At 43.7% G+C, this 18,821-nt stretch overlaps 2 protein-coding genes across 2 annotated transcripts in view; both read right to left on the bottom strand.

Moving 5' to 3' along the window:
• alg8 (ALG8 alpha-1,3-glucosyltransferase) overlaps positions 1–7,623 on the bottom strand; it is a 51,805-nt gene extending 44,182 nt beyond the window's left edge. Inside the window, exon 1 of the mRNA XM_072262775.1 lies at positions 7,514–7,623. The gene's annotated coding sequence lies outside the window, so the exon portion shown is untranslated. The remainder of the gene's footprint in view (positions 1–7,513) is intronic.
• A 553-nt stretch (positions 7,624–8,176) lies between these two features.
• On the bottom strand, positions 8,177–10,972 carry lipt1 (lipoyltransferase 1). The gene has a single exon (XM_072262778.1). It carries the CDS (start codon positions 10,823–10,825, stop codon positions 9,698–9,700), a length of 1,128 nt encoding a protein of 375 aa, XP_072118879.1. The 5' UTR covers positions 10,826–10,972; the 3' UTR covers positions 8,177–9,697.
• Between the last annotated feature and the right edge of the window lie 7,849 nt (positions 10,973–18,821).

Here is an 18,821-nt window from a genome sequence, read left to right as displayed (position 1 = left end):
TTAAAGAAGAAGATGCTGAACTGCCATTGGGATAAATGATGTCTCATACTACTTTAAGGCAGAGTGTGATCTCCTTCCTACCCAAGTCCCTGAGGACAGAGTCAATCACCTTGTGGGGGTCTCTCCATGATGATCTACTGAGTTACTGCAATACATTGAGGACAGCATACTGTTAATAAGTGATACTTCTGTGTGACATTATTATGTGCTGAATAAATGCATTTTATTATGAACAAGGTATAAATTTAATATGAGGAAAAGGCAAACGTGAGGAAGTTTTGTTTCACATTGGGAGTATGGTACCGGAATAGTGGAGTCGCGGTTAGAATTTACAAAAAAAATTACTTACACTGCAAGCAAATGGAACTAATTCAAAAGCACTAATCAATGTATGAAACAAAAACACAGAGCATAATTCTCTGCTCCAAACTTTATGTTCCGATCTCCCTGCCTTGTCATCTTGGAGTAATATGGCATAGAAACAGACCCTTCGGCCCATCCTGTCCATGCCGACCTTTTGCCTATTAAGATAATCCCATTTGCTCCTGTTTGGTCATATCCCTCTAAACCCCTACGTATGTACCTCTCCAAATGTTTTTTGAATGTTGTTATTTCTCCCCTTACTTTGCAATGTTCTATGTGAGGTTGTCCATTTGATTACTAATTGGATCAGCACCACTTTGTGGGCCGAAAGGTCTGTCCCTGTTTTATACTGTTCAATGTTCTATGTCTCCTTAAGATCCTTCCCTTCCAACAATGTTTTTCTCTCACTTACTTTTCCTATTTCCCTTGGTCAATATAGAGTCACACAACAATTGTAGAGGAGGCATTTGGATGTCATGTCCTAAGGGACCGCGTTACGGAACTGGAGCTGCAGCTCGATGACCTTCGTCTGGTCAGGGAGAGTGAGGAGGTGATAGAGAGGAGTTGCAGGGCAGGTGGTCACGCCGGGGCCACGGGAGGCAGACAAGTAGGTCACGGTTAGGAGGGGAAAGGGGAAAAGTCAGGTAATAGAGAGTACCCTGGTGGCTGTGCCCCTTAAAAATAGGTACTCCTGTTTGAGTACTGTTGGGGGGGACGGCTTACCCGGGGGAAGCGACAGTGACCGTGCCTCCGGCACAGAGTCTGGCCCTGTAGCTCAGAAGGGTAGGGCAAGGAAGAGGAGGGCAGTTGTGATAGGGGACTTGATAGTAAGGGGGTCAGATAGGCGATTCTGTGGACGCAGTCCAGAGACCCGGATGATAGTTTGCCTCCCTGGTGCCAGGGTCCGGGATATTTCTGATCGTGTCCAAGATATCCTGAGGTGGGAGGGTGAGGAGCCAGAGGTCGTGGTACATATAGGTACCAATGACATAGGTAGGAAAAGGGATGAGGTCCTGAAAGGAGAATATAGGGAGCTAGGAAGGGAGTTGAGAAAAAGGACCGCAAAGGTAGTAATCTCCGGATTACTGCCCGTGCCACGCGACAGTGAGAGTAGGAATGCGATGAGGTGGAGGATAAATGCGTGGCTGAGGGATTGGAGCAGGGGGCAGGGATTCAAGTTTTTGGATCATTGGGACCTCTTTTAGCGCAGGCATGACCTGTACAAAAAGGACGGTTTACACCTGAATCCTAGGGGGACCAATATCCTGGCAGGGAGATTAGCGGGGGCTACTGAGGTGACTTTAAACTAGAATGGTTGGGGGATGGGAATCAAATTAAAGAGGCTAGGCGTGAGGAGGTTAGTTCACAACAGGGGGATGGGAACCAATGCAGAGAGACAGAGGGGTGTAAAGTGAGGGTAGAAGCAAAAAGTACTAAGGAGAAAAGTAGAAGTGGCAGGCCGACAAACCCAGGGCAAGCATTAAAAAGGGCCACTTTTCAGCATAATTGTATAAGGACTAAGAGAGTTGTAAAAGAGCGCCTGAAGGCTTTGTGTGTCAATGCAAGGAGCATTCGTAATAAGGTAGATGAATTGAAAGTGCAGATTGTTATTAATGATTATGATATAGTTGGGATCACAGAGACATGGCTCCAGGGTGACCAGGGATGGGAGCTCAACGTTCAGGGATATTCAATATTCAGGAGGGATAGACATGAAGGAAGGGGAGGTGGGGTGGCGTTGCTGGTTAAAGAAGAGATTAACGCAATAGAAAGGAAGGACATAAGCCGGGAAGATGTAGAATCGATATGGGTAGAGCTGCGTAACACTAAGGGGCAGAAGACGCTGGTGGGAGTTGTGTGCAGGCCACCTAACAGTAGTAGTGAGGTCGGAGATGGTATTAAACAGGAAATTAGAAATGTGTGCAATAAAGGAACAGCAGTTATAATGGGTGCCTTCAATCTACATGTAGATTGGGTGAACCAAATTGGTAAAGGTGCTGAGGAAGAGGATTTCTTGGAATGTATGTGGGATGGTTTTTTGAACCAACATGTCGAGGAACCAACTAGAGAGCAGGCTATTCTAGACTGGGTTTTGAGCAATGAGGAAGGGTTAATTAGCAATCTTGTCGTGAGAGGCCCCTTGGGTAAGAGTGACCATAATATAGTGGAATTCTTCATTAAGATGGAGAGTGACATAGTTAATTCAGAAACAAAGGTTCTGAACTTAAAGAGGGGTAACTTTGAAGGTATGAGACGTGAATTAGCTAAGATAGACTGGCAAATGACACTTAAAGGATTGACGGTGGATATGCAATGGCAAGCATTTAAAGGTTGCATGGGTGAACTACAACAATTGTTCATCCCAGTTTGGCAAAAGAATAAATCAAGGAAGGTAGTGCACCCGTGGCTGACAAGAGAAATTAGGGATAGTATCAATTCCAAAGAAGAGGCATACAAATTAGCCAGAGAAAGTGGCTCACCTGAGGACTGGGAGAAATTCAGAGTTCAGCAGAGGAGGACAAAGGGCTTAATTAGGAAGGGGAAAAAAGATTATGAGAGAAAACTGGCAGGGAACATAAAAACAGACCGTAAAAGCTTTTATAGATATGTAAAAAGGAAAAGACTGGTAAAGACAAATGTAGGTCCCCTGCAGACAGAAACAGGTGAATTGATTATGGGGAGCAAGGACATGGCAGACCAATTGAATAATTACTTTGGTTCTGTCTTCACTAAGGAGGACATAAATAATCTTCCAGAAATAGTAGGGGACAGAGGGTCCAGTGCGGTGGAGGAACTGAGCGGAATACATGTTAGTAGGGAAGTGGTGTTAGGTAAATTGAAGGGATTGAAGGCAGATAAATCCCCAGGGCCAGATGGTCTGCATCCTAGAGTGCTTAAGGAAGTAGCCCAAGAAATAGTGGATGCATTAGTGATAATTTTTCAAAACTCGTTAGATTCTGGACTAGTTCCTGAGGATTGGAGGGTGGCTAATGTAACTCCACTTTTTAAAAAAGGAGGGAGAGAGAAACCGGGGAATTATAGACCGGTTAGCCTAACGTCGGTGGTGGGGAAACTGCTGGAGTCAGTTATCAAGGATGTGATAACAGCACATTTGGAAAGCGGTGAAATGATCGGACAAAGTCAGCATGGATTTGTGAAAGGAAAATCATGTCTGACGAATCTCATAGAATTTTTTGAGGATGTAACTAGTAGAGTGGATAGGGGAGAATCAGTGGATGTGGTATATTTGGATTTTCAAAAGGCTTTTGATAAGGTCCCACACAGGAGATTAGTGTGCAAACTTAAAGCACATGGTATTGGGGGTAAGGTATTGGTGTGGGTGGAGAATTGGTTAGCAGACAGGAAGCAAAGAGTGGGAATAAACAGGACCTTTTCAGAATGGCAGGCGGTGACTAGTGGGGTACCGCAAGGCTCAGTGCTGGAACCCCAGTTGTTTACAATATATATTAATGACTTGGATGAGGGAATTAAATGCAGCATCTCCAAGTTTGCGGATGACACGAAGCTGGGCGGCAGTGTTAGCTGTGAGGAGGATGCTAAGAGGATGCAGGGTGACTTGGATAGGTTGGGTGAGTGGGCAAATTCATGGCAGATGCAATTTAATGTGGATAAATGTGAAGTTGTCCACTTTGGTGGCAAAAATAGGAAAACAGATTATTATCTGAATGGTGGCCGATTAGGAAAAGGGGAGGTGCAACGAGACCTGGGTGTCATTATACACCAGTCATTGAAAGTGGGCATGCAGGTACAGCAGGCGGTGAAAAAGGCGAATGGTATGCTGGCATTTATAGCGAGAGGATTCGAGTACAGGAGCAGGGAGGTACTACTGCAGTTGTACAAGGCCTTGGTGAGACCACACCTGGAGTATTGTGTGCAGTTTTGGTCCCCTAATCTGAGGAAAGACATCCTTGCCATAGAGGGAGTACAAAGAAGGTTCACCAGATTGATTCCTGGGATGGCAGGACTTTCATATGAAGAAAGACTGGATGAACTGGGCTTGTACTCGTTGGAATTTAGAAGATTGAGGGGGGATCTGATTGAAACGTATAAGATCCTAAAGGGATTGGACAGGCTAGATGCAGGAAGATTGTTCCCGATGTTGGGGAAGTCCAGAACGAGGGGCCACAGATTGAGGATAGAGGGGAAGCCTTTTAGGACCGAGATTAGGAAAAACTTCTTCACACAGAGAGTGGTGAATCTGTGGAATTCTCTGCCACAGGAAACAGTTGAGGCCAGTTCATTGGCTATATTTAAGAGGGAGTTAGATATGGCCCTTGTGGCTACGGGGGTCAGGGGGTATGGAGGGAAGGCTGGGGCGGGGTTCTGAGTTGGATGATCAGCCATGATCATAATAAATGGCGGTGCAGGCTCGAAGGGCCGAATGGCCTACTCCTGCACCTATTTTCTATGTTTCTATGTTAGTACAGATCGACCTTCACTAATCCGACTACCTGTAATCCAGTCCCTTCAATAATCCGGCATTGATAGATGTGATCCTTCTGTAATTTGGCATTTTCGCCAATCCGGCACTCCTCAGGTCCCAATGGTGCCGGATTAGTGAAGGTCGACCTGTACAAGCTCAATGCAAAAATCAGAATCAGAATCAGGATCAGGTTGAATAATACTGGCGTATATTGTGAAATTCGTTGTTTTCCAGCAGCAATACATTTTAATACATAATCAAAATTATTAGAAGTACAGTGGATTCTGGATAATTGGGCCATCAGTAAGTCGGAGTCAAATCACTTATTTGGGATAACACTTCAAGAACAAAAACTAATTGACGGAACAGCCGTATTTCTTAGTTTATTTAGACTAAACCACTTAATTGGGGCAGGAGACTGTTGCCAGTTTCCAATTTGCATCAGTTGTGTGTACCTGCATCGCTCATGGACACAACACCGTGCTTAGAGCGAAGCTTTGAATAGCGTCAGTTGCATTGGCTTGTGTTCAAAAAGCAGTGATTTTTGTCACTGATAGTTGGTGAGAAATCAGTAACAAGATCATTTAGAACTTATTTTGCTCACTGCAGTCTCAAGCATTCAGGCTTGGAGATGCCAGAAATGGCCGGGAGTGAAAATGAAACAATTTCACTACGTCAACAAGTTAGGAATTACATTGAAAGTATCAACAATCACCTTGAATGTTACAATGAAAATGAAGATTCGGAGGATTCATTTGTCAAAAACATTGCATGAAGGCAGTCCATTATCTACACTAGACGTCTACACTGATTTTGTTCATTTACAGTCAATCAAAAGGATACGGTAACATACTGGCTGAATTCCTCCATCAATAACTTTAAAGAACTGATACTCAGCTTTATAGCACTGTAGTAGTATTTGTTCTGTATTTCATTTAAACACCTAATTTGTTACCAAATTAAATAGCAGTTTATAGATAAATTAAATAAGCAGCACAAAATGAGAGGAAATAAAATACGGTTGGGGCAATAGAAGAGGGACGGGCCAGTGTTCTGCTAGCTGCTCCACAACGTTTAACCGTCTCTATGCTGAGCTGAGGCTGTGGCCAGCAACCAATGAGCTCCAAGACCGGCTGCAGTGATGACCGGCTTCATGGCTGCGCACTCACTTTTGTGAAATTCGTTCTGAACATTGTTTGCTCACTGTTATAGTATTCACGATTTGTATTTTTTCCTGCACATTCAAAGTTCAAAGTAAATTTATTATCAAAGTACATATATGTCACCATACACAGCCCTGAGATTCTTTTTCTTGTGGGCATACTCAACAAATCTATAGACTATAGATTGTAACAGAATCAATGAAAGACCGCTCAACTTGTGGATTCAATCAGAGTGCAGAAGACACCAAACTGTGCAAATGCAATAAGAAACAATAATATAAATAAATAATAATGATCAAGAACATGAGATGAAGCGTATTTGAAAGTGAGTCCATTGGTTGTGAGAACATCTCAATGATGGGGCAAGTGAACTGATACTCCGAGTGAAGTTATCCCCTTTGTTCAGAGACTGATGGTTGAGGAGTAGCAACTATTGCTAAACCTGGTGGTACAAATCCGAAGGCTCTTGTATCTTCTTCCTGACGGCAACAGTGAGACGAGAACATGGGCTGGGTGATGGTGGATGCTGCTTTCCTGTGACAACACTCCGTATAGATGGGCTCAATGATTGGGAGGTCTTTACCTGTGATGGACCGGGCCATATCCATTACTTTTTGTAGAAGTTTCCATTCAGGGAATTGGTGTTTCCATACTAGGCTGGCATGCAGCCAGTCAATATACTCTATAGGAGTTTGACAAAGTTTTAGATGTCATGCCAAATCATCGTAGACTCCAAAGGAAGTAGAGGTGCTTCCATGCTTTCTTCATAATTGCACACGTGCTCGGCCCAGGACAGGTCCTCTGAAATAATAACACCTAGGAATTTAAACCCTCTCTGTCTCCGATCCTCCATTGAGGATTGACTCATGGACTACTGGTTTCCTTCACCTGAAATTGATACTCAGATCCTGGGTCTTGCTGACATTGAGTGAAAGGTTGCTGTTATGGCACTACTCGGCCAGATTTTCAATCTCCTCCTGTGTGGTGGTTTATCACGATCTTTGATTCAGCCTACGGCAGCAAACTTGAATATAGCATTGAAGCCGTGCTTAGCCACATGGTCATAAGTGTAAAGCAAGTAGAGTTGGGTGTTCGACAATCTTTTGTTAAAAATGGGTTCTATTGGGTTTCTTTGTTTTGTGGCTGCCTGTAAGGAGACGAATCTCAAGGCTGTATAGAGCAATGGTCCCCAACCTTTTTTGCACCGCGGACCGGTTTAATATTGACAATATTCCTGCGGACTGGCCGACGGCGGGGGGGGGGGGGGGGGGCGGTCAGGGAAGGCGTTAATCACGACTGGAATATAGGTGATAATTCAACTAAGGCACTTATAAGTGGCTAATAAACTCAATTTTGTTTCTAAAAGGGTTTATCTAATGAATTTAATATTAAACACACCGCGCATATTTTCCTCGCATGAAAGTGATAAGTCAATTATAAATCATTTATAAGTCAATAGCATCATAACATTTTCAGTAACATTTGGATATTAAACACAGTGCATATTTTCCTTGTATGAACATATAAAATCATTGCAACACACCTACATTGCTGAATCAGTGGGAGCCCTGGGCTTGTTTCCGGTAACAAGATGGTCACATTGAGGGGTGATACTGGAAGGTGGTTCCTTATATCCAAACAACAGGAATTCTGCAGATGCTGGAAATTCAAGCAACACACATCAAAGTTGCTGGTGAACGCAGCAGGCCAGGCAGCATCTGTAGGAAGAGGTGCGGTCAACGTTTCAGGCCGAGACCCTTCGTCAGGACTAACTGAAGGAAGAGTGAGTAAGGGATTTGAAAGTTGGAGGGGGAGGGGGAGATCCAAAATGATAGGAGAAGACAGGAGGGGGAGGGATGGAGCCAAGAGCTGGACAGGTGATTGGCAAAAGGGGATACGAGGGGATCATGGGACAGGAGGTCCGGGAAGAAAGACAAGGGGGGGGGGACCCAGAGGATGGGCAAGAGGTATATTCAGAGGGACAGAGGGAGAAAAAGGAGAGTGAGAGAAAGAATGTGTGCATAAAAATAAGTAACAGATGGGGTACGAGGGGGAGGTGGGGCCTAGCTACTGTAAAGATGAAGCCACACTCAGGTTGGAGGAACAACAGCTTATATTCCGTCTGGGTAGCCTCCAACCTGATGGCATGAACATCAACTTCTCTAACTTCTGCTAGGCCCCACCTCCCCCTCCCAATGTGGTTGTCGTCAGAAAATTCATCTGGCTTTTTGGCTTTTTCCTGGCTTTTTTACATGCTAAAATTATCTGCACGAAAATTACATACCATCCTTTTTCTAAAACATTTTTATTTTAAGAAAAATGTTTTTTGGTCAGTTACATTTGGCATATCTGCCACCAAGAGTCTGGGCAAGAAGGCGCCAACCAGCAAGTCGGCAACACGGTCACGCTGCCAAATCATATTGTTTCCTCACGGCCCGGTGGTTGGGGACCACTGGTATAGTGCATACATACTTCAATAATAACTGTACTTTGAACTTCACATACAGTCGTTTTCAATGCTCAAGTAAACACGCTGTTTGTTTTCACAATCCAGAAGATTGTGTATATCATTTCTGGGATGAGCTTCCTTTTAAATTGCAGAAATATTAATTTCTTCAAATTTAATTTCTTCAGCGACCCAGAATGGGATTTTAAATCTCTAGATTAAAATTCAAGGGCTCTGTAAAAATACCTCAAAAGGGTGGAATCTGCAATAAATGGGCAATGCTGGAAATACATAGAGACCAAGGCAGCATAATTCCAAAAATTTCCAATTTTAATTTAAAATTAAGCACCCTGTTTCTATTCACACTGAAATAACCCTGACAGATGCTGGAAATCCAAAGCAACACACACAAAATGCTGGAGGAACTCAGCAGGACAGGCAGCATTTATGGGATAGCAGCATCTCAGCCTGAAATGTCAATTGTTTACTTTTTGCCATAGTTGCTGCCTGGTCTGCTGAGTTCCTCCAGCAGTTTGTATGTGCAATTACACTTAGTGCCCACTTTATTAGGTACACTTGTACCTTGCTCATTAATGCAAATATCTAAACAACCAATCATCTGGCAGCAACCGAACAAAGAACAGCACACCAACATGGTTAAGAGGTTCAGTTGTTGCTCAGATCAGACATCAGAATGGGGAAGAAATACGATCTAAGTAACTTTGACTGTGGAATAGCTGTTGGTACCAGACAGGGTGTTTTGAGTGTCTCAGAAACTGCTGATCTCCTGGGATTTTCATGCCCAACAATCTGTAGAGTTTACAAAGAATGGAGCAAAAATCAAAAAAAAAACTAGTGAGTGGCAGTTCTCTGGGCGAAAATGCCACATTAATGAGAGAGGTTAGAGAATGACCAGACTGGTTCAAGCTAACGGGAAGGAGACAGTAACTCAGATAACCACTTGTTACTACAGTGGAGTGAAGAGCAGTCTCTCTGAACACAATGCGTTGAACCTTGAAGTAGATGGGTGACAGAGACAGAAGACCACATCAGGTTCATTCCTGTACCCAATAAAGCGGTCATTGAGTGTATTTTCATATTTAATTTAATAAAGTGGAGTATAAAAGAGAAAATGTTCTGGTAAAATTCATCTTTGAGTAAGAGTTAAAAAATAGAACAAACCCTCTCTAGATTCAAGCTAACAGCTTGCAGTTTCAGCTGTGTTAAATTCAAGTCTATCCAGATGTACAACATATCCTCTACAATCATTCAGACCAAAAATTACATAATTGCCATAACTTGCTCACAAAGCATATTCCATTTATTATGGAGTATACTATCCTGGGGACAAACCCTTAAGTGGGCATTTGCCAAAACCATCGTTTCAGTGGGACAAAACTTGCTGCCGATGAGGTCTGTGGACAACTGGTCACACATTTCCGAAGGCAGCCAGTCAGACAAGACATCAATGTTACAGGTTTCAATCCGGCCACGGTTGATATTCATACTCAATTTAACTTCTGCCTTTGATAAGTTATGGTCCACAGAGAAGGTGTGACAGACATTAAACGTGGGGGTTCTTCCATAGATCCAGTCCCAGCTTTTAAGCTCTTGCGTAAACCTGTCAACTCCTGGCAGCACCAATGTGTCTTTGGGGTCTATGAACAAGATTTGGTTCTGGAGGCCATGGCGCCTTGAATATTCTGCTGCAATAGCATCCATCAAGATGTCGCAAGTGAGAGTGGGATCCTCTTCCTGGAGGTTTTTCACAATGGCAGGTATACTAGGGGTAGCATTGCTTTTCAGACCCTGATGAGGAGTGCAGAGCACAGAGGACAATAGGGAGCTATCTGAATTACAAAGCAAGGTGCAATGGTGGTAAGCAGTGGTCCTTCCGATCTTGGAGGCTGTCCCCGAGATCTTGAAGGCGCGGTTGAGCAGCAGATCCAGCCTGTCGGTGGCCATGATGTCCAAGTGAGGTCGAATTCCCTTCAGGGCAGAGATGATCAGTTCCAGGTTGCCGCGCCTGTCGTATCGCTTCTTGGAGGTAAAGAAGGTCACGTTAATGTTGCCCAGGTCGTGGTAGACTGTGCCTCCCCCGCTTCTCCTGCGGCTAAGCTGGACGCCCTTGTGCCTCATGAGCTTCAAGTTGCATTCCTGCCAGGGGTTCTGGTGGCGGCCGATGACCACGGCAGGGCTATTCCTCCAGAGCAGGAGCATCTCCCGGTCCCGGGGCTCCACGCACTGGTGCAGCCAGTCCTCCAGCCCCAGGTTCTCGTAGACATCGGTGGATAGGGACTTCAGGACAAGGGCGCCGGCCTTAGGGTCTTGCAAAGCGGTCAGAGTGGCGTACCGAGCAGGGGAGAGCCCTCTCCAAGCTGCTCGGAGACCAGCATGCAGGTAGGGCATCAGGTCGCTGCAAAACCCAAACAGGCGTACTGGCAAGCAGCGGGAGCAGACTGAAATGTGAGGCAAATTCACTCACCCGATCCCCTTCCGAGTGCTTCCACGGTTACATGCAGCACTTCGTTCCACTTTCAACTTTCAGCAGCGTCTGTCACTGTCACTGCAAATGCTGAGGGGACGCGTTTCGCCCTCGCATGCCGCCATCTACAGGCGGGAGTACCGCACAACACCCGGCGGATGTTATACAGGCAATTTACTGCCGAGGGGGATTCTGGGATGCCCCCACCTCCATTACTGTAGCCGAAACACAGGCAAATCTGACAGTCAGGTCAGAATCAGAATCCCGTTTATTATCACTGACATAAGTCGTGAAATACGTTCTTTTGTAGCAGTGGTATAGATCAAAACGTAGAGAAATTACAATAAATTACAAAAAAATGAACAAATAAAAAGGACAAAAGAGGAACTGCGAGGTAAGTGTTGATGGGTTCATGGACCGTTCAGAAATCTGATAGCAAAGGGAAAGAAGTTGTACACGGAACGTTGTGAGGGTCTTCAAGTTTCTTTACCTCCTTCCTGATGGTAGCAGTGAAAAGAGAATCCTGGCTAATGAAGATCCTTAACGTTGGCTGTTGACTTCCTGAGGCACTGACTTTTGAAGATGTCCTCAATGGTGTGGCAGCTTGTGAGTGATGGAGAAGTCTAAAAACCTCTGCAGCCTCTTTCAATCCTGGGCATTGGACCCTCCATATAAGACAGTGATGCAAGCAGTCAGAGTGCTCTCCACAGTACATCTGTAGAAATATTCTAGAGATAGCATGGGGCACAAGATACCACAAGTGCTGAGATCTGAAGCAATGCACAACATACTGAAGGACATCAGCAGATCTGTGGAGAGAAACAGACATTTAACCTTTTGGTTCTGGAAGTCCCGATGAACAGTCTTGACCCAAAATGTCAGAATCAGAATCAGGTTTATTATCACTGTCTGATAGGATCTGAAATTACAGTGTAAGACATCAAACTAGTATAAATTACAAAATAAATGAATAGTGCAAAAAATATGACTAATGAGGTAATGTTCCTGAGTTGACTGTCCATTTCTCTCCATAGATGCTGCCTGATTTGCTGAGTTCCTCTAGCACGTTGTATGTTGGAGCAGAAAGCACACTGGTTTGGGGGAAAGGAAGAAATAAAGAAGAAAAAGAGGAAAAGGTACAAAGTTACTAATAAAAAAAATCACAGTATGAGTACTGGAAACACAAGCTTGGATACACACAAGAGTGCAGATGCTGGTAACTGTGGCAAATAAAAACTGATGACAAGCACCATATTTTGCCTGGGGCATAAAGATTGAATTCTCCAGTTTCAGTTAACCTTCTCCCACTATGTCACTTTCTCTCTCCTCCTGGTCTATCCTCACACACCAAACTCCCAGTCTCTCTTTCCCCCCCCCCCCCAACTTCCCAGGTCCCTGACCCTGTTTCTTTCCCCACCATATAGCCTTCCAACTGGGTCTCCTCTCCAAATCGTCCAGCCGAATCCCCTCTCCAAACCTTCCAGCCAGATCCCCTCTCCAAACCTTCCAGCCAGATCCCCTCTCCAATTCTTCCTGCTGGATTCCCTCTCTCACACTCTTCCAACTGGGTCTCCTCTCCAACTCTTCCAACTGAGTTCCCTCTCACACATTCTTCCAACCGAGTCCCCTCTCCAAACCTTCAAATCAAGTTCCCTCTTCAAACCTTTGAATTGAGTTCCCTCTCCAAACCTTCGAATCGAGTCCCCTCTCCAACTCTTCCAGCTGGATTCCTTCTCTCACATTCTTCAACCCTTCCAACCATGTCTCCTTTCCAACTCTTCTAACCGGGTCCCCTCTCACACACTCTTCCAGCTGTGTCCCCTCTCCAGCTTTTCCAACTGGGAACCTTCTATCACACTCTTCCAGCTGTGTCCCCTCTCTCACACTCTTCCAACTTGGTCCATCTCCAACTCTTCCAACTGGGTGTCCTCTCCTAATCTTTCATCTGTGTATCCCCTCTCCAACACTTCCAACTGGGTCTCCATTCCAACACTTCCAACTGGATCTCTTCTCCAACTCTTCCATCTGGGTGTAATCTCTCACACTCATCCAAGTGAATTCCCTCTCCAACTCTTCCAGTTGGGTTCCCTCACCCCGCTGTCCCAATCTGCCTACACCACCTTCTTTATTTAGTTCCACCTTCCTTTTGTAACAGGTTCCAACACCTGCAGCCCGTTATTACCTCCACTTGACACCTGTCAGCCTCTGTTGCTATTTCCACTTTTCCTTTCTCCTCCACCCCCCCCATCTGAATCCACCTATCGCTTTCCAGCTCTGGCCCTACACCATGCCCTCACCTCTTCGCACTGGTTATTTCCCTTCGACTTCTCAGGTGAAGGGTCTTGTCCTGAAATGTTGACTGTCTGTTTCCCTTTACTGATGCTGCTTCATCCACTGTGCTCCTAGATATTAACAAGCCTCAGTTATGGCCTTGTTTTCTCAGAGGGAATATAGAGGGCTAGTTTCAATGGGTGAATCCACATAGACTATCACAAACACACTATAACAAACATTGCCCAACTGTTAATATTTTAAGACAAATTTCTGATGTTGAAGTCTGACTTCTAGTGAACAATTTAAAGCTACATTCAGTGGCCATTTTATTAAGTTAGTAAAGTAGCCACTGAGTGTATCTCCATGGTCTTCTGCTGCTGTAGTCCATCCACTTCAAGGGTTGACATGTTGTGCATTCCGAGATGCTTTTCTGCACACTTCTGTTGTAATACTTGGTTATTTGAGTTACTGTCACCTTCCATCAGCTCAAACCACTCTGACCATTCTCCTCTGGCCTCTCTCATTAATCAGGTGTTTTTGTCCACAGAACTGCCACTCACTAGATGATCCTCTGTTTTTTGCACCATTCTCTGTAAACTCTAGAGACTGTTGTGCGTGGAAATTCCAGGAGATCAGCAGTTTCTGAGATACTGAAACCACCCTGTCTGGCTCCTAACAATCACTCCACAGTCAAAGTCACAGATCACATTTCTTCCCCCGTTCTGAACAACAACTGAGTCTCTTGACCGTATATGCATGCTTTTATTCATTGAGTTGCTGCCACATGATTGGTTGATTAGATTGACTGATTTGCATGATTGAACAGGTGTACCTGATAAAGTGGTCACTGTGTGAAAATTTCCTGCAGGGAAACCCTTGGAGTTAGGTTTAGGTTTTTTGTTACAGTATATTCTATTGAACCTTTTTTGTTCACATGATATGGCAAGCATTTATGATCCATCTATATTTCCCCCAAGGCAGGTGAAAATCAATCATATTGTTGAGTCTGCAATCATAGATAGTCTGTGTAGGAAAGGCAGAAGAAGAAGAAAGAAGAAAGCACTTAACTCCGAGTGGAGTCATCGGGACGCCGTCATGACTGCGTTTTTTTAGCAGGCTTTCTTATTTTTACAAGGCCGAGTTGCTAGCTTGATGCTCAACCCAGCATGGGTGGAAAGCGTGCACAGGAGCCAGCTGGATTCGAACTCGGGAGTCTTCGCTCCGAAGTCCAGCACTGATGCCACTATGCCATTAGCCAGCTTGGAAAGGCAGATACCTTCCCTAAATTCTAGATGAGCTTTTGTAACAATTAGCTCATTTAATGACCTTGAATATTGATTTTACATGTATAGTGAGGGTTAATCTCATACAATTTCAATTAAATTTCTTATTGAATATGAAGACACATTTTTCTAACACATCTCAGAAGTAAGATAAAAATTGGATTATTAATATTCATAGTCCAGTTGTCATGGTCTCAGATTTATGATGACTGAATAATTAATACAATATTTTTATTAAGACTATTAAGAGAATGTTATTGTTGCTTACCCCAATATTTACAAACGTACAACTAAACCACTTGAATTAATTGATCCCTTCCAAAGCAATGCATTGTATAGGATTTTGTCTTCTGTCTCTTATGTTGCCGAGCGCTATTCTGCTTTAAGACATAAAAGCATTGTCAGAAATTCAGCATCAATAATACTTCGAAAAATCTCAACAAATGTTCACAAGATGAATTGAGAAGGATATTCTAAAATAATCGATCATTATTTTTCTTTAGAGAATCATGCAAACAATTTGTTATTTCATGTAAATTTGCAGTTTTTGAAATCATCAATATATTTAACTTATTAAACTCTACTGTATCTGTGTTAACGTCTAAAAATATAGTGAATGTTCACGGGTACTTTAGAGTGAAAGGTGAAATGGTTAAGGGGTATCTGAGAGAGAGCTCCTTCACCCATAGGGTTTTGCAAGTGCAGAAGTAACCTGCCGGGGAAAGTGGTAGATGTGAGTTTAATTACAAAATTTAAGAGAATTTTGGATATGCATGTGGATGGACGGGGTTTACAAGGATATGTTCCAGGTGCAGGTGGATGGGACTAAGCAGATCAGGTTGGAATGGACTAGATGCCCCAAAGAGCCTGTTTCTGTGCTGTAATATTCTATGATTCTATTGCTCTATACTGTCAGGCTAAGATCTCAGCAGTTTCTGAGATAGTCAAACCAGGCACCAACGATCATTCCACGGTCAAAGTCACTGGGTCACATTTCTTCCCCATTCTGATGTTTGGTCTGAACAACAGCTGAACCTCTTGATCATGCCTGCATGCTTTTATGTATTGAGTTGCTGCCACATGATTGGCTGATTAGATATTTGATTTAACGAGAAGGTGTACAGGTGCATCTTATAAAGTGGCCACTGAGTGTAAATTTAAATACTATATACTTACGCTTTCTGACCTGCAGAACATTTCTATCATTTTGTTTTTAACATCAAGTCTCTACCACGTGCAGCATTCTGCTATCAGGCTACTCAAAAGGAGTTTGTGTAACCTTTCATCGTCGCTTAATATTTTCACAATTTTATCAATGCATTGGAGAGCACATCCTCTGAACTACCATCCTGTGAGCCTAACATCAATGATGGGTAAGTTACTGAAGGGTGAGACAGGAAAGCATTTAGGAAAGTTAAACCAGGGCAGGACTTACACTCTGAACAACAGGCCCCTGGGGAGTGTTGTGGAGCTGAGACCCAGCGTAGAAGTACAGTACTGGCAAAAGTCTTGGGCTTATCATGGAGTGAACCTCATTGCCATTTACAGTACTGTGGATATGGCATTCTTGTTTTCATCTGACAAAGCACTGAGTACTAGACTTGGTGTATCATGTTGCAACTGTATAGAGTGTTGGTGATACTACAGCTGCAATTTTGTGTGCCTTTCTGGTCACCAAGCTACGTGCAGGAAGCCCATGATTAAAGGAGAGGGGGAATCTGAAAAGATTCACAAGGATGTTGCAAGACTAGTCTCTCCTTAAGTTACAAGTAGAGACTATTTATTCTGGAATGTAGATGAGGTTTATAAAATCCTGAGGGGCGTAGTCTTTTTCCCAGGGTAGGGGAGTCAAAAACTAGAGCACATAGGTTCAAGGTGAGTGAGGAAAGATTTAAAAGGGTCCAGAGGAGCAAGTTTTTCACACAGGCAATAGAAGGCGTGTAGGAAGATCTGATAGAGAAAGTGGTTGTGAAGGATACAGTTACAGTGTTTAGAGGAAATTTTCACATGTTCATGGATAGGAAAAATTCAGAGAGATATGGACCTGATACATGCAAATTGGACTCGCTCAGAAAGGCCCCATGGCTGGCATAGACACATTGTGCTGAAGGGCCTGTTTCTGTGCTGTATAAATCTATAACCATGACTCCAATTCTAATTAAAAGAGCAGACTTCCTTGAAATGAATGAGTTAACAGTATCAATAGAAATAAAAGAATCAAAAAATTCCTTCAAATCCATCAATCAGTTAAAGTTGAGAGGCTATAAAGGTTGTTTTCAAGGGGAAATGTCTCAATAGTTGTAGGAAGGAATAATCTTCTGTGTTTGATGTTCAGGTGAATTGCGGAGAGGAATGTGTGCATTAATGTACTATTCTCTATCCATCATATTAAAAATAAAAGCAGTTTCAGTGTTCAAGGTTCAAAGTAAATTTATTGTCGAAGAGGTGCATTTTCTAAACGTTAGGCTCCAATTATATTATATAACAGAAGCATTGCATTGCACACACCATGCATTCAAAGTTGGAACCATATTTTCTGATGTGTTGTGTATTTGATTTCCCCTGTGCTTTTGATCCTGATGTGGACACTCCTACAACAAAGCCAATCTTTGGGTTGTAAGGTCTTATATCTCTGCAAACAACCATTATATGAATATACGTCAGCAGTTACTCACAACCCAGACTCATTACTTTTCTTTCTATTTCTCTTTCTTAGACCATAAAACCATAAGGCACGGGGATGAAGTTAGGCCATTTGGCCCACTGAGAATGGTCCGCCATTCCGTCATGGCTGATTTATTGTCCCGCTCAATCCCCTTCCGGTAAGATGGCGGCGCGCTCTGACACAGCGACCACTCCGGGTTCAATCAAAGGTGTGCTTGTTCATCCTGTATGTTTCTTTCATGATCGCAAGTCACTGCTGGAAACCAAGAACATCAATAATGCAGGACCATCCCATCGGCGAGTTGCTTGATAGCGACGGAGCTGGACTTACTGTGTACCGTTGTGTCATTGCCTGGACTTGTTGCGTACTGTTGTGCCGAGGTGGGATGTGCGGTCCAAAAAAAAGCCGTGAGTGATTGTCTGAGATGCTTTCACTGTCATCGCAAGACCCTGTTGGACATTGGTAACGCAGAGTACTGAAAGTTCAGTTCACTGGTTCATTGGTGTGACCAATGGGGGAGTTGTGTTGCCTCGGTTGTTGTGCGGATAAAGCCCCCATGCCTCGGAGTTGCCGGTTGTGGTCACCGGCAAAGGAGGCACCGGTGCTGGCTGCGTGCCACTGGATTTTGTATTGGGTTGGGGCTGGCACCTACCTTTGGTGCTGCCCTCCAGTGCCCACTTGGTGCTGATCTCTGATGCTTATTCAGTGCTGCCCTCTGGTGTTCGCTTGGTGGAAGAACTAGCAGACAACTCAGGGACTTGGGCTATATATCTTTTTCTCTTTGTAACTGTATGTATTCTAAAATTGTCACCATGCATGCTATTTATGCTGTGTGCTGTGTGCTGTTGGTAACGTGTTTTGGTACTTGGCCCCAGAGGAATGCTGTTTCATTTGGCTATGTTCATGCATAGTTGCATGATAATTACACTTGAAACTTGTGTTGTCCCCATGACTTGCGATGCCCTTTCTAATCAAGAATCTACCAATCTCTGCTTTAATTATACCCAATGACTTGGCCTCCACAGCAGTCCATGGCAATGAATTCCACAGATTCACCACCCTCTGGATAAAGAAATTCCTCCTCATCTCTTTTCTAGAAGGACATCCCTGTATTCTGAGTCTTGCCCTCCGATCCCAGACTCCCTTACGATAGGAAACACCACCTCCATGTTCACTCTGCCCAGGCCTTTCAGTATTTGATAGGTTTCAATGAGATCCCAAGTCCCTCTGCACTTCTGATTTCTGAATTTTCTCCCTGTTTAGAAAGTAGTCTTTGCCTTTATTCCCACTACAGAACTGCATGACCATACATTTCCATATACTATATTCCATCTGCCATTTCTTTGGCCACTCTCCTAATCTGCTTTCTCAACACCACCTGCCCCTCCACTGATCTTTGTATCATCTGCAAACTTGGCCACAAAGCTCTAAATTCCATCGTCCAGATCACTGACATATAACGTTGAAAGCAATGGCCCCAATACCGACTCCTGCAGAACCCCCTTCTTCTATTTTCTTACTTCGGAAACTACTCTTTCTATTTCTCATACTTCTCTTCCTATCTCAGTATTATTTATTTGCTTTATTTATTATTATTATCATTTTTGTATTTGCACAGTTTGTCATCTTTTGCATCTTGGTTGTTTGTCAGTATTTCTTGTGTGCAGTTCTGATTGATTCTATGACATGTTCTACTGT

Source organism: Mobula birostris, chromosome 7, assembly GCF_030028105.1.
Source record: "Mobula birostris isolate sMobBir1 chromosome 7, sMobBir1.hap1, whole genome shotgun sequence".
Classification (NCBI taxonomy): Eukaryota; Metazoa; Chordata; class Chondrichthyes; order Myliobatiformes; family Myliobatidae; genus Mobula; species Mobula birostris.
The sequence above is the reverse complement of the archived record's forward strand: the minus strand, read 5'-3'. Positions and strand labels throughout refer to the sequence as shown.

Excerpts from the sequence above, each read along its gene's own strand:
- lipt1 (XM_072262778.1), bottom strand. The coding sequence starts at position 10,825 with ATGCCCTACCTGCATGCTGGTCTCCGAGCAGCTTGGAGAGGGCTCTCC.